Genomic DNA, 16394 nt, shown 5'->3' on the forward strand with positions numbered 1-16394 from the left:
TACTGAAGCCTAGGTGGAACAGCGCGTCTGCCAGACACCACCAGCCTTTAGCCAAAATAACTGCGGCCAACCGCTTCCAGTAACCATCTATGAGTTTCTTACAATGCTCTGCTGGAATTTTAGACCATTCTTCTTTGGCAAACTGCTCCAGGTCCCTGATATTTGAAGGGTGCCTTCTCCAAACTGCCATTTTTAGATCTCTCCACAGGTGTTCTATGGGATTCAGGTCTGGACTCATTGCTGGACACCTTAGAAGTCTCCAGTGCTTTCTCTCAAACCATTTTCTAGTGCTTTGTGAAGTGTGTTTTGGGTCATTGTCCTGCTGGAAGACCCATGACCTCTGAGGGAGATCCAGCTTTCTCACACTGGGCCCTACATTATGCTGCAAAATTTGTTGGTAGTCTTCAGACTTCATAATGCCATGCACACGGTCAAGCAGTTCAGTGCCAGACGCAGCAAAGCAACCCCAAAACATCAGGGCACCTCCGCCATGTTTGACTGTAGGGACCGTGTTCTTTTCTTTGAATGCATCTTTTTTCTCCTGTAAACTCTATATTGATGCCTTTGCCCAAAAAGCTCTACTTTTGTCTCATCTGACCGGAGAACATTCTTCCAAAATGTTTTAGGCTTTTTCAGGTAAGTTTTGGCAAACTCCAGCCTGGCTTTTTTATGTCTCCGAGTAAGAAGTGGGGTCTTCCTGGGTCTCCTACCATACAGTCCCTTTTCATTCAGACGCCGACGGATAGTACGGGTTGACACTGTTGTACCTTCGGACTGCAGGGCAGCTTGAACTTGTTTGGATGTTAGTCGAGGTTCTTTATCCAACATCCGCACAATCTTGCGTTGAAATCTCTTGTCAATTTTTCTTTTCCCTCCACATCTAGGGAGGTTAGCCACAGTGCCATGGGCTTTAAACTTCTTGATGACACTGCGCACGGTAGACACAGGAACATTCAGGTCTTTGGAGATGTACTTCTAGCCTTGAGATTGCTCATGCTTTCTCACAATTTGGTTTCTCAAGTCCTCAGACAGTTCTTTGGTCTTCTTTCTTTTCTCCATGCTCAATGTGGAACCCACAAGGACACAGGACAGAGGTTGAGTCAACTTTAATCCATGTCAACTGGCTACAAGTGTGATTTAGTTATTGCCAACACCTGTTAGGTGCCACAGGTAAATTACAGGTGCTGTTAATTACACAAATTAGAGAAGCATCACATGATTTTTTGAACAGTGCCGATACTTTTGTCCAACCCCTTTTTTATGTTTGGTGTGGAATTATATCCAATTTGGCTTTAGGACAATTCTTTTTATGTTTTTTCATTTAAGACAAATTAAATGAAGATGACAATAACAAAGAATTTGTGTTTGCAATCATTTTCAGGAAGAAACTGAGTATTATATGACAGAATTGCAGGGGTGTCAATACTTTTGGCCACAACTGTATATAAATGTACAAGACTGATTTTAAAATCTGCATGTCACACCCTATGAACAAATCTCCAGGCCCAAACCGACCAGAGGTCACCTGACCTGAAGAAGCAGTCTCATAGGCATATAAAAGGGTCTTATATTGGGTCAAGAGGCCTGTGATCCATCTGGGCATTGCGGTGTATACATGCATCAGACCCTGAAATCAGACATAAGAATACAGCCTTAAAGGGGTATTTCCATCTTCAAGATTCTATCCCAATAAGTATTAGGTGTTATAATTATAATATTAGCAAATACCTCATATTTGAATTGTAGTATAGTTTTTCTGATTCGCTATGCCTCTTTCCTCATGTGCAAGCATTTCAGAATCTTAGGTATCCATGGTTACAACTGATATAGTATCAGTTAGCTAGTTGCTACTGGTCATAACCATGGATAACTAAGGTCCTGCAATGCCTGCACATGAGGAAAGAGACATAGTGAATCAAAAAAACTATACTACATTTGTAATTGAAGGTATTTGCTAATATTATTATTTTTACACCTATTACAAATTGGCATAGGATCTTGGAAATGGGAATACCCTTTTAAGCCTCATTTAGACATATAATTTCTGCACTGGTCGCGGGTCCCCTGACCTAAACCTGACAGCCTCATATATGCCTGTGAGGCTGTTCATATTTGCGGTCAGGAGACTCACGGCCAATCCATACATTATGATCCATATACAGTGTGAGAAACTCATTGGCAAAGTACTGGACGGGACATATGTTTCACTGAGGCTATTAGCTTCGGTGATTTGAAAGCCATAAGTTTGCTGCAGCAGACTATGTATTGAGAGGGATAAATTGAAGAACATGGCACACAAATGGACATGTGGTCAAATAAAGTTCCTTTTATTATTGCATTCGAGGTTTGTTTAACCGTTTCGGTCTTACATCACACCTTCATCAGAACTAAATAAATGAGAGGAGGAACCACGTTAAAAGCGCTTGTGGAATGTGATCTCCATTTGAGTGTCAGGTTGGAAACCCTACTTGAGCACCATCCACTCAAACCAAAAGAATGTTATATATATATTTCTATGTGTTGAGAGGGGTTAATTGGCCATTTTAACCATATAGCAGGTGGGAGGTTGTCCACCTTATCTCCACCCCAGGGTGTGGTATGGGGTTGAAATAGTCGGCCTCCTGAGGCATTCAGTGTTCAGTGTCTCTGGAGAGGATACCTCCAGAGAAGTGATCGTGTTTGTGCTAACCCAAACCTGAACCGTGTGTTTCGCTAACCCTGAAAGGGCGGATCCCCCGCTACCACTGTGCTTTGTGTTACCACTTTGTTTTATTTTCCTGTTTTTGTCCAAAGGGCCATGTTAATTTTTTCTTCACCACGGTTTAACCCCTTCACCCCCAAGGGTGGTTTGCACGTTAATGACCGGGCCAATTTTTACAATTCTGACCACTGTCCCTTTATGAGGCTATAACTCTGGAACGCTTTGACGGATCTTGGCGATTCTGACATTGTTTTCTCGTGACATATTGTACTTCATGTTAAAGGTAAAATTTATTCGATATAACTTGCGTTTATTTGTGAAAAAAATGGAAATTTGGCGAAAATTTTGAAAATTTTGCAATTTTCCAACTTTGAATTTTTGTGCCCTTAAATCACAGACATATGTCACGCAAAATACTTAATAAGTAACATTTCCCACATGTCTACTTTACATCAGTACAATTTTGGAACCAAAATTTTTTTTTGTGACGGAGTTATAAGGGTTAAAAGTTGACCAGCAATTTCTCATTTTTACAACACCATTTTTTTTTAGGGACCACATCTCATTTGAAGTCATTTTGAGGGGTCTATATGATAGAAAATACTCAAGTGTGACACCATTCTAAAAACTGCACCCCTCAAGGTGCTCAAAACCACATTCAAGAAGTTTATTAACCCTTCAGGTGTTTCACAGGAATTTTTGGAATGTTTAAATAAAAATGAACATTTAACTTTTTTTCACACAAAATTTATTTCAGCTCCAATTTGTTTTATTTTACCAAGGGTAACAGGAGAAAATGGACCCCCAAAGTTGTTGTACAATTTGTCCTGAGTACGATGATACCCCATATGTGGGTGTAAACCATTGTTTAGGCGCATGGCAGAGCTTGGAAGGGAAGGAGCGCCATTTGACTTTTCAATGCAAAATTGACTGGAATTGAGATGGGACGCCATGTTGCGTTTGGAGAGCCCCTGATGTGCCTAAACATTGAAACTCCCTACAAGTGACACCATTTTGGAAAGTAGACCCCCTAAGGAACTTATCTAGATGTGTGGTGAGCACTTTGACCCACCAAGTGCTTCACAGAAGTTTATAATGCAGAGCCGTAAAAATAAAAAATCATATTTTTTCACAAAAATGATCTTTTCGCCCCCAATTTTTTATTTTCCCAAGGGTAAGAGAAGAAATTGGACCCCAAAAAATGTTGTGCAATTTGTCCTGAGTACGCTGATACCCCATATGTGGGTGTAAACCATTGTTTGGGCGCATGGCAGAGCTTGGAAGGGAAGGAGCGCCATTTGACTTTTCAATGCAAAATTGACTGGAATTGAGATGGGACGCCATGTTGCGTTTGGAGAGCCCCTGATGTGCCTAAACATTGAAACTCCCTACAAGTGACACCATTTTGGAAAGTAGACCCCCTAAGGAACTTATCTAGATGTGTGGTGAGCACTTTGACCCACCAAGTGCTTCACAGAAGTTTATAATGCAGAGCCGTAAAAATAAAAAATCATATTTTTTCACAAAAATGATCTTTTCGCCCCCAATTTTTTATTTTCCCAAGGGTAAGAGAAGAAATTGGACCCCAAAAAATGTTGTGCAATTTGTCCTGAGTACGCTGATACCCCATATGTGGGTGTAAACCATTGTTTGGGCGCATGGCAGAGCTTGGAAGGGAAGGAGCGCCATTTGACTTTTCAATGCAAAATTGACTGGAATTGAGATGGGACGCCATGTTGCGTTTGGAGAGCCCCTGATGTGCCTAAACATTGAAACTCCCTACAAGTGACACCATTTTGGAAAGTAGACCCCCTAAGGAACTTATCTAGATGTGTAGTGAGCACTTTGACCCACCAAGTGCTTCACAGAAGTTTATAATGCAGAGCCGTAAAAATAAAAAATCATATTTTTTCACAAAAATGATCTTTTCGCCCCCAATTTTTTATTTTCCCAAGGGTAAGAGAAGAAATTGGACCCCAAAAAATGTTGTGCAATTTGTTCTGAGTACGCTGATACCCCATATGTGGGTGTAAACCATTGTTTGGGCGCATGGCAGAGCTTGGAAGGGAAGGAGCGCCATTTGACTTTTCAATGCAAAATTGACTGGAATTGAGATGGGACGCCATGTTGCGTTTGGAGAGCCCCTGATGTGCCTAAACATTGAAACTCCCTACAAGTGACACCATTTTGGAAAGTAGACCCCCTAAGGAACTTATCTAGATGTGTGGTGAGCACTTTGACCCACCAAGTGCTTCACAGAAGTTTATAATGCAGAGCCGTAAAAATAAAAAATCATATTTTTTTCACAAAAATGATCTTTTTGCCCCCAATTTTTTATTTTCCCAAGGGTAAGAGAAGAAATTGGACCCCAAAAAATGTTGTGCAATTTGTCCTGAGTACGCTGATACCCCATATGTGGTTGTAAACCATTGTTTGGGCGCATGGCAGAGCTTGGAAGGGAAGGAGCGCCATTTGACTTTTCAATGCAAAATTGACTGGAATTGAGATGGGACGCCATGTTGCGTTTGGAGAGCCCCTGATGTGCCTAAACATTGAAACTCCCTACAAGTGACACCATTTTGGAAAGTAGACCCCCTAAGGAACTTATCTAGATGTGTTTTGAGAGCTTTGAACCCCCAAGTGTTTCACTACAGATTATAACGCAGAGCCGTGAAAATAATTTTTTTTTTTTTCTCAAAAATGATTTTTTAGCCCCCAGCTTTGTATTTTTACAAGGGTAACAGAATAAATTGGACCCCAAAATTTGTTTTCCAATTTGTCCTGAGTACGCTGATACCCCATATGTGGGGGGGAACCACTGTTTGGGCGCATGACAGAGCTCGGAAGGGAAGGAGCGCCATTTGGAATGCAGACTTAAATGGATTGGTCAGCAGCCGTCACGATGCATTTGCAGAGCCCCTGATGTACCCAAACAGTACAAACCCCCCACAAGTGACCCCATATTGGAAACTAGACCTCCCAAGGAACTTATCTAGATGTGTTTTGAGAACTTTGAACCCCCAAGTGTTTCACTAAAGTTTATAGCGCAAAGCCGTGAAAATAAAAATTCTTTTTTTTTTTTCACAAAAATGATATTTTAGCCCCCAGTTTTGTATTTTCACAAGGGTAACAGGATAAATTAGACCCCAAAAGTTGTTGTCCAATTTGTCCTGAGTACGCTGATACCCCATATGTCGGGGGGAACCACTGTTTGGGCGCATGACAGAGCTCGGAAGGGAAGGAGCGCCATTTGGAATGCAGCCTTAAATGGATTGGTCTGCAGGCGTCACGTTGCATTTGCAGAGCCCCTGATGTACCCAAACAGTACAAACCCCCCACAAGTGACCCCATATTGGAAACTAGACCTCCCAAGGAACTTATCTAGATGTGTTGTGAGAACTTTGAACCCCCAAGTGTTTCACTACAGTTTATAATGCAGAGCCGTGAAAATAAAACATCTTTTTTTTCCCACAAAAATGATTTTTAGCCCCCCAAATTTTTATTTTCCTAAGGATAACAAGAGAACTTGGACCCCAGAAGTTGTTGTTCAATTTGTCCCGAGTACGCTGATAACACATATGTTGGGGTAAACCCCTTTTTGGGCGCACGGGAGAGCTCGGAAGGGAAGGAGCACTGTTTTACTTTTTCAACGCAGAATTGGCTGGAATTGAGATTGGACGCCATGTCGCGCTTGGAGAGCCCCTGATGTGCCTGGACAGTGGAAACCCCCCAATTCTACCTGAAACCCTAACCCAAACACACCCCTAACCCTAATCCCAACGGTAACCCTAACCACACCCCTAGCCCTGACACACACATAATTCTAATCCCAACCCTAATCCAAACGTAAATGTAATCCAAACCCTAACCCTAACTTTAGCCCCAACCCTAACTTTAGCCCCAACCCTAACTTTACCTCCAACCCTAGCCCTAACCCTAACCCTACCCCTAACCCTAACCCTAAACGTGACTGAAATACGTGGCACTGAAATACGTGGCACTGAAATACGTGGCACTGAAATACGTGGCACTGAAATACGTGGCACTGAAATACGTGATACGTGGCACTTAAATACGTGGCACTGAAACACGTGGCACTGAAATACGTGGCACTGAAATACGTGGCACTGAAATACGTGGCACTGAAATACGTGGCACTGAAATACGTGGCACTGAAATACGTGATACGTGGCACTTAAATACGTGGCACTGAAACACGTGGCACTGAAATACGTGGCACTGAAATACGTGGCACTGAAATACGTGGCACTGAAATACGTGGCACTGAAATACGTGGCACTGAAATACGTGGCACTGAAATACGTGGCACTGAAATATGTGATATGTGGCACTTAAATACGTGGCACTGAAATACGTGGCACTGAAATACGTGGCACTGAAATACGTGGCACTGAAATACGTGGCACTGAAATATGTGATACGTGGCACTTAAATACGTGGCACTGAAACACGTGGCACTGAAATACGTGATACGTGGCACTGAAATACGTGGCACTGAAATACGTGGCACTGAAATACGTGCAACTGAAATACGTGGTACTAAAATATGTGGCACTGAAATACGTGATACGTGGCACTGAAATACGTGGCACTGAAACACGTGGCACTGAAATACGTGATACGTGGCACTGAAATACATGGCACTGAAATACGTGGCACTGAAATACGTGGCACTGAAATACGTGGCACTGAAATATGTGATACGTGGCACTTAAATACGTGGCACTGAAACACGTGGCACTGAAATACGTGATACGTGGCACTGAAATACGTGGCACTGAAATACGTGGCACTGAAATACGTGCAACTGAAATACGTGGTACTAAAATATGTGGCACTGAAATACGTGATACGTGGCACTGAAATATGTGGCACTGAAACACGTGGCACTGAAATACGTGATACGTGGCACTGAAATACGTGGCACTGAAATACGTGGCACTGAAATACGTGGCACTGAAATACGTGGCACTATGACTGTCAGAAAATGTTCATTAAACGGTTAGGGGTGAGGTTAGGGGTAGAGTTAGGGTTAGGGTTTGGATCCCTTTATCACCTTGATGGTGGTGGGTGGCTTTTCAGTGTGTTTTCTGTTTTTTTCGATAAAAATGCATGCGTTTTTAACGCAAACAAACGCATGTGCTTAAAAACGCAAGAAAATACTGCAGGTTGTATTTCTGAAAATGAACGCATGCAGAAAAAAACCGCATGCGTTTGAAAACGCGACCAAACGCGTACAAAAAAACCGCATGCGTTTTCAATGTTAAATATAGGGAAAAAACGCATGCGTTTTTTTGTGCAAAAAACGCTGCAGACAAAAACGGAAGTGTGAAACCAGCGACGCTTTTTATAGCAAAAAAGTTTTTGCGTCTCCACATTTTGAGACCTATAATTTTTCCACATTTGCTCCACAGAGTCATGTGAGGTCTTGTTTTTTGCGGGACGAGTTGACGTTTTTATTGGTAACATTTTCGGACACGTGACCGTTTTTGATCGCTTTTTATTCCGATTTTTGTGAGGCAGAATGACCAAAAACCTGCTATTCATGAATTTCTTTTGGGAGAGGCGTTTATACCGTTCCGGGTTTGGTAAAATTGATAAAGCAGTTTTATTCGTCGGGTCAGTATGATTACAGCGATATCTCATTTATATCATTTTTTTTATGTTTTGGCGCTTTTATACGATAAAAACTATTTTATAGAAAAAATAATTATTTTGGTATCGCTTTATTCTCAGGACTATAACTTTTTTATTTTTTTGCTGATGATGCTGTATGGCGGCTTGTTTTTTGCGGGACAAGATGACGTTTTCAGCGGTACCATGGATATTTATATCAGTCGTTTTGATCGCGTGTTATTCCACTTTTTGTTCGGCGGTATGGTAATAAAGCGTTGTTTTTTGCCTCGTTTTTTTTTTTTTTTTCTTACGGTGTTTACTGAAGGGGTTAACTAGTGTGGCAGTTTTATAGGTTGGGTCGTTACGGACGTGGCGATACTAAATATGTGTACTTTTATTGTTTTTTTTTTTTTATTTAGATAAAGAAATGTATTTATGGGAATAATATTTTTTTTTTTTTTTCATTATTTTGGAATATTTTTTTTTATTTTTTTTTACACATTTGGAAAAAATTTTTTTTACTTTTTTACTTTGCCCCAGGGGGGGACAATACAGATCGGTGATCTGCCAGTTTGCATAGCACTCTGACAGATCACCGATCTGCGAGAAGTACAGGCTGCTTCACAGTGCCTGCTCTGAGCAGGCGTCTGTGAAGCCACCTCCCTCCCTGCAGGACCCGGATCCGCGGCCATCTTGGATCCGGGTCTGGAGCAGGCAGGGAGGGAGGTAAGACCCTCGCAGCAACGCGATCACATCGCGTTGCTGCGGGGGGCTCAGGTAAGCCCGCAGGGAGCCCTCTCCCTGCGCGATGCTTCCCTGCATCGCCGGCACATCGCGATCATGTTTGATCGCGGTGTGCCGGGGGTTAATGTGCCGGGGGCGGTCCGTGACCGCTCCTGGCACATAGTGCCGGATGTCAGCTGCGATATGCAGCCGATACCCGGCCGCGATCGGCCGCGCTCCCCCCGTGAGCGCGGCCGATCGGCTATGACGTACTATCCCGTCGGCGGTCATACGGGCCCACCCCACCTCGACGGGATAGTACGTCAAATGTCGGGAAGGGGTTAAGCTGCACATATAATAAACCAGTAAAGGTGTTAAAGAGACAGAGTTCCCGGGTCTGCCTCCGTGTACAGCTGAGGGAGCCGATCTACCACAGGTGATATTAGAAGTGCGGGCAGCATTCCCAGCAAACATGTGTGACTGCTACAAGAGGTACTGCATGTCCTGGGTGAACAGTGCGGCCACAACCCAGCAAATGACATCAGGAAAAATGAAGAACGTGATTAAACATCTGGTGCAAGCGGAGCAGCATCAGCACCAGCAACAGTTACAGCAGCAACAGCTGGCACAACAAGAGTCCATTAGGCTGTTTATACAACAAATGCAACATCAGCAGCAGTATGACTTGCTAGCAGAGGCGGTTCATGGGAGGCCAGTAGCCCCTCCCCCAAGTCCAGGTGATGACACATATGTCCAGAAGGCGGTAAGACGAGTAATGCAAAAAATTACCCAGGGCGATAATGTGACTGTGTTTGAAAGGGTGGCAGAGTGGGAGAAGCTGCCACCGGAGCAGTGAGCGGAGGTGCTGTCCCTCTATCTAACTGGCGAGCCCCAGAATGCTAATTATGATCTGGCCTTACAAGATGCCCGGAAATATGCCAAACTAACAAGTGAGATACTGGCACACTCCAGAAGTAGCCAGAATATCGCAATAGGGGTAGTGGAGCTACCCCTTGGGGGACTTCAAGGTCCCAAGGGGTTGCTAAAGGCCTCAGGTAAAGACTTGCTCTGCAGGAAATGTTATGGTCCTGGACACATAGTTGCCCGGTGTCCAATGTCCTCCGAACAGATATACTGCAGATTAGGGAGGCAATGTTCATACTATGCCTATACCGCCTGCAGTGTGGATCCACAGGCATGTCTCGTGACAATAAATGGGGTACTGCTGTCAGGACTCTCGGACTCAAGGAGTTCGATGACCCTTGTAAGGGCCACTCTCCACCACCAGTTGATCCCAGGGAAACAAGTGGTTGTCTGCTGTATCCATGGGTCGTCATGGACAACCCTGTCGCCAGAGTGCCGATAAAAATGAACCGTTACACTGAGTCCCATAAGGCTGGGGTAGTCAAAGACTTGCTACACCCAGTGATAATAAGGTGGGACTTTACCCTGTTCTGGGACTTGTGGGAAGAGGCAAGGGTGCTCATTAACTCAGACAGGAGCCAGGTCACCCATGAAGAATCCCCATTGCATTCGGAGGTGGATGAGTTCCCCCTGTGTGTCCTTGCTGGCGAAGACGAGACAGTGAACCATGAGCATGAGATTCCTGAGTTGGGGGTTTCTGTGGGGAATTTTGGGACTACTCAAATGGAGGACCTTAAGTTAAAAAGGGCATGGGATAATGTGTCTGTATTAAATGGGGTTGCTCAAGAGCCGAAGGCCGACACCAGGTTTCCTTTTTTCCCCAATCAATGAGAATTTGCTTTAGCGGGTCACTAGACAGTGAGGGGAAGTATTAGAGCAGCTGCTAGAACCAGGGTTCTATAGGCATACGGTACTAGACTTTGTGCATTCTCATGTCTGGGGTGGGCATTTGGGAGTAGACAAAACTCAACAGCGGGTCCTTCAGATGTTCTACTGGCCTGTCACTGAGACATTGTTAATTTCTGCAGACCTTGTCATACCTGTCAACTAACTGCTCCCACATCCCACTTTCACAGAACCCTAGCGCCGTTGACCATTCTAGAGGTCCTATTTGACCGGATTGCCGTGGACCTTGTGGGGCCATTAGTTAAGTCCACCAGGGGGCACCAGTACATCAGGGTGGTGATGGAGTATGCAACATGGTACTTGGAGGCGGCACCACTGAGGAACCCCTACACCAGGATTTTAGCCACAGAGATAGTCCATATTTTCTCCTGGATGGGCCTGACAAAGGAGATCCTGACGAACAAAGGGACTCCTTTTATGCCTAAAGTGATGATGGAGTTGTGCAAGGCTCTCGAGGTTACCCAATTCCGGACGTCGGTGTACTATCCGCAGACAGACAGCCTGGTGGAGAGGTTAAACAAGACCTTGAAATCCATGCTGAAGAAGGCCGTGGAGAAGGATGCCCAAGACTGGAATTGCCTACTACTGTACCTACTGTTCTCCATTCCTTAATCTCTGTTCTGAACAGGTCACACAGGCCTCTATGGGGTACTCACCCTTCGAACTGCTATACGGATGGCACCCTCGGGGTCTTCTAAACATTGCAAAGGAGACCTGGGAAGTGGAGGTAACACCTCACCGAAGCGTCATCGAACAAGTGGCTCAGATGCAGGACAGGGTCGCGAAGGTAATGCCGATTGTGAGGGAGAGCCACCTTCAAGCACAAGAGGCACAATCAAGGGTCTACAACTGGTCGGCGAGACAGACAGTTTAGCCCTGCAGACCAGGCATTGGTGCTGATCCCCATGGTGGAAAGTAAGTTCCTGGCCAAGTGACAAGGGGCATACGAGGTGGTAAAAAAATAGAGTGACGTCAACTATAAGGTCCACCAGCCAGAGAGAAGAAAGCTGTACCAGGTGTACCACATCAACCTCCTTAAATCGTGGAGAGACAGGGAACTGGTGGAAGCTACCTGCCTGGGAGCAAGTCCTGAAGCCAAGGTCAAGGATGTCACAGTGGCAGCGACACTGTCACCGACCCAGAACTGCTTCAGTAGAACAGAGACCTGTTTTTGGAGCTGCTTGGATGTATGCAGGATGTGGAGCATGAAATCCTGATGGAACCACATGCGAGGGTGAACCAAAAGCCATATTGGATTCCCAAAGCCAGCCGTGAGGTTATCTCCAAGTTGGTGAGGAGTGTTGAGTCTGGGGGTCATCGAGGAGTCAAAGAGCGGCTGATCCAGCCGTATTGTCCTTGTACAGAATCAGGATGGAGAGTGGCGTTTCTGTAATGACTGCAGGAAGCTGAATGAGATGTCCAAGTTCGAAGCATATCCGATGGCCCGAGTCGATGAGCTCATAGAAAGGCTAGGGCCAGCTTGATATATCACCACCCTGGACCTATCAAAAGGGTACTGGGAAATTCTCCTTGCCCCAAGTGCCAAGGAAAAGATAACTTTCTCTACACTTGACGGATGCTTTCAATACGCCAGGATGCCAATCGGTCTGCAGGGAGCCCTAGCTACCTTCCAGAGGGCCATGGACCAGATCCTAGCCTCTCACAAAAAGTACACCACAGCTTATCTAGACGACATCATGATCTTCAGCACGGATTAGGGAGGTCATCCACAGAAGGTCCAGGCGGTACTGGATGCTCTGATGAAGGCAGGGTTTACCATAAACCCAAAGAAGTGTGCTATGAGGAAAGCAGAGGCAAAATACTTGGGTTATATAGTCGGAAAGGGCCAAATCAGGCCGCAAGTAAATAAGGTAGAGGCAATTCAGAACTAGCCGCAACTGGTCTCCAAGAAACAAGTTTGGACGTTTCTAGTAATTGTGGGAAACTATCGTCGATTTATCACAAATTTTGCCATGAAAGCCACTCCCTTGCCTGATCTTCTTAAAGGGAACCTGTCTCCCCCCTCTGGCGTTTTTAACTAAAAGAGTCACCTTGTGCAGCACTAATGCTGCATTCTGTGAAGGTGGCTCTTCTTTTTGTGCTCCTTTCCAACGCAGCAATATTAATTTTTATAATTTTCGCGCCATACCTTTAGTCTGTTGGGGGGCACATCTTTTCCTCCGGACACAACCGCCTCCCAGCAATCGGTCGGCCCCTCCGTGCGCCGGGCGCCACCTCCTCTGTCTTCGGTAATGTACCCGGCGCCTGGTCTGTGCTTTTCTTTTTCGGGCATGCGCCGTTTGTGCTGCCCTTCGACTCACATCACCTGATGGAATTCATCTCGCGTCTGCGTGTACCCGAGGCCTGAGATCCTACCCCGCAGTTTGAAAAAATCAGAACACACTGTGGAGCGGGGCCTCGGGTACATGCAGGCGAGAGATGAATTCCATCAGGTGAGGTGAGTCGAAGGGCAGCGCAAACGGCGCATGCCCAAAAAAGAAAACCACAGCGCAGGCGCTGGGTACATTACTGAAAACAGAGGAGGCGAGGCCCGGCGCACGGAGGGGCAGACTGATGGTTGGGAGGCGGTTGTGTCCGGGGGAAAATACATGCCCCCTGGACAGACGAAAGGTATGGCGCAAAAATTATAAAAATTAATATTGCTGCGAAGGGAGCACAAAAAGAAGAGCCACCTTCACAGAGTGCAGCATTAGTGCTGCACAAGTTGGCTCTTTCAGTTAAAAAATGCCAGAGGGGGTGACAGGTTCCCTTTAAGGGCATGAAGAGATCGATGGCAAATGGTCCTCAGAAGCAGAGATGGCGTTCCAGGAGTTGAAGCTCGCCATGTGTAAGTAGCCGATCTTGACCGCACCTGACTTCAGCAGAGAATTTATGGTCCAGAAGGATGACTCAGAGGTCGGGTTGGGGGCCGTGTTGTCCCCAAATGTAAACGGGGAGGAACATCCCATCTTGTATTTATGCAGAAAACTCTCTTGGAAGGGGAAGAATGCCTGGGTGACCAAGTGGTTTCTAGCACTCCAGGACTTTAGTTTTCATGTGGAGCACAGTTCCAGGAAACTACATGATAACGCAGATGCCATGTCCAGACTTCCCTGTTTAGCAAGTGAAGGTGCCAAAGCGCCTGGCTTTGGGCAAAGAGGGGTGGTATATGTGACAAAGTCACTGGCAAAGTACTGGAGGGAGGATATGTTTTACTGAGGCTATTAGCTTCAGTGATTTGAAACCCAGAAGTTTGCTCCAGCAGACTATGTGTTGAGAGAGGTTAATCGGCCATTTTAAGGGCTGGGATTTTGTGGACAACCATAAAGCGGGAGAGAGGTTGTCCACCTTATCTCCGCCTTATGTCCACTCCAGAGTGTGGTCTGGGTTTAAATAGTTGACTTCCTGAGACATTCAGTGTTCGGTGTGCCTGGAGAGGCTATCTCCAGAGAAGTGTTTGTATTTGTGCTAACCTGAACCCTGTGTTTTGCTAACCCTGAAAGGGCGGATCCCCCGCTACCACTGTGCTATGTGTTAACTCTTTGTTTTGTTTTCCTGTTTATGCCCAAAAGGCCGTGTTTATTTTTTCCTCACCATGGATTATGCCGCATATATAATAAACTAGTGAAGGTCTTAAGGAGCCAGTGTTCCAGTGTCTGCCTCTGTGTACAGTTGAGTGAGCCGATCTACCACAACAGGTTTGAAAACATAATTCAGGAAGATCGAGCATATGATATAAATAGTGCAAGCATTCAGTATATAACTTGGCGTTCTGTGTTGTATGGCACATTTTATTACCCAGTAAAGTTCGGACAGCATTTCATTTCCAAGACTCCAGTTTGATCGAGCGCACAGGCATAAATGTCAATTACATGACCAGAAGCAGCTGCCCGGGTTGCCAGTCCTTCAAAATGCTGCCAAAGAAAGACAGAATATAGATATTTATTTTACTTCTCACAACAAAGATACATGAATGGCAGCAACATTTCTGCATAATTTAATTATTGTTTTTGGATTTTTACAGTCAGGCCCTGTTGACATTGTGTTTCTGCAGTGAAAGAAACTGAAAAAAATAATTAAATCTCACCTTAGTAGCTTTCTTTACATACTTTGAATTATCTTTTTCAATGTCATGCCAAGAACGAATGGGAATTTTAAGTTCCTCTCCAACTACCATTCCAGGTCCTTGAGTGGCAGGTCCACCGATGAACATCATAATTCTGGCACCAGTGTTAGGAAATGTGCACTATTCAATAAAAAATAAAAAATAACAACAGCTGAAAAGTTACAGCACATACATGATGTCAGGTTGACACATCATGCTTCAGCAAATTAAAGGGAATTCGTCAGCAGACCTTTGCTTTGTAACCTGAGCCCACCAGGATATAGGGGCAGAGACAAGATTCCAGCAACGTGCCGCTTACTGGGTTGTTTTTTTTTCTTTCAATCCAATCAGTGTTTTATCAGCAGGACATTATCACTATAGGACAAGCTGCCTCATGCTTCCTAGTCTAACCACGTTCCCATCACTGGTTATCAGCTTTATCTATCAGGTCTCTATATAATGTACAAAGAAATCTGCCAAGCAGGAGTGTGGGTGGGGTTTTACAAAGGAAGCTGTGGTGTGGGTGGGGTTATACATAGCTCAGCATTTTGAGAACTGCTAGATCTGAAGCAGAGAAAACTGTGCCTCCATCATAACTGCTGCACTAAGTGATACATTGCTAAAATCATGGTCTCTATCACTATATTGTACCACTTTCAGATTACATGGCAAAATCCTGCTGACAGGATTCACTTTAATAATAAGTCTGGGTATAATACTGTTTTGCACTGGCAGTTTGGCATAACTAATGACATTGGTAGAAAATTATAGATGACTAGATGGTGGCCCGATTTTAACGCATTGGGTATTCTAGAATATGTATGTAGTATATAGCCCAGCCCACGTAGTATATAACACAGCCCACGCAGTATATAACACAGCCCACGTAGTATATAACACAGCCCACGTAGTATATAACACAGCCCACGAAGTATATTGCAAAGCCACGTTGTATATAACGCACCCCACGTAGTATACAGCACAGCAACGTAGTGTATAACACAGCCCACGTAGTATATAACACAGCCCACGTAGTATATAACACAGCCCACGTAGTATATTGCACAGCCACGTAGTATATAACACACCCCACATAGTATACAGCACCGCGACGTAGTATATAACACAGCCCACATAGTATATAACACAGCCCATGTAGTATATTGCACAGCCACGCAGTATATAACACAGTCCACACAGTGTATAACACAGCCCACGTAGTATATAACACAGCCCATGTAGTATATTGCACAGCCACGCAGTATATAACACAGTCCACACAGTATATACAGTAGCAGCCACGTAGTATATTATTATTATTATTATTATTATTTATATAGCACCATTAATTCCATGGTGCTGTACATGAGAAAGGGGTTACATACAGGGTTATAAATA

At 44.6% G+C, this 16394-nt stretch overlaps 1 protein-coding gene across 1 annotated transcript in view; it reads right to left on the minus strand.

Moving 5' to 3' along the window:
- LOC143773945 (protein transport protein Sec23A) overlaps positions 1–16394 on the minus strand; it is a 382144-nt gene that overhangs the window by 219270 nt on the left and 146480 nt on the right. The window contains exons 8-9 of the mRNA XM_077261251.1: positions 14979–15137; positions 14690–14805 (exon numbers count right to left, since the gene is read on the minus strand). Of these exons, the coding sequence (XP_077117366.1) occupies positions 14690–14805; positions 14979–15137 (275 nt within the window). The remainder of the gene's footprint in view (positions 1–14689; positions 14806–14978; positions 15138–16394) is intronic.

Source organism: Ranitomeya variabilis, chromosome 1 (genome assembly GCF_051348905.1).
Source record: "Ranitomeya variabilis isolate aRanVar5 chromosome 1, aRanVar5.hap1, whole genome shotgun sequence".
Taxonomy (NCBI): Eukaryota; Metazoa; Chordata; class Amphibia; order Anura; family Dendrobatidae; genus Ranitomeya; species Ranitomeya variabilis.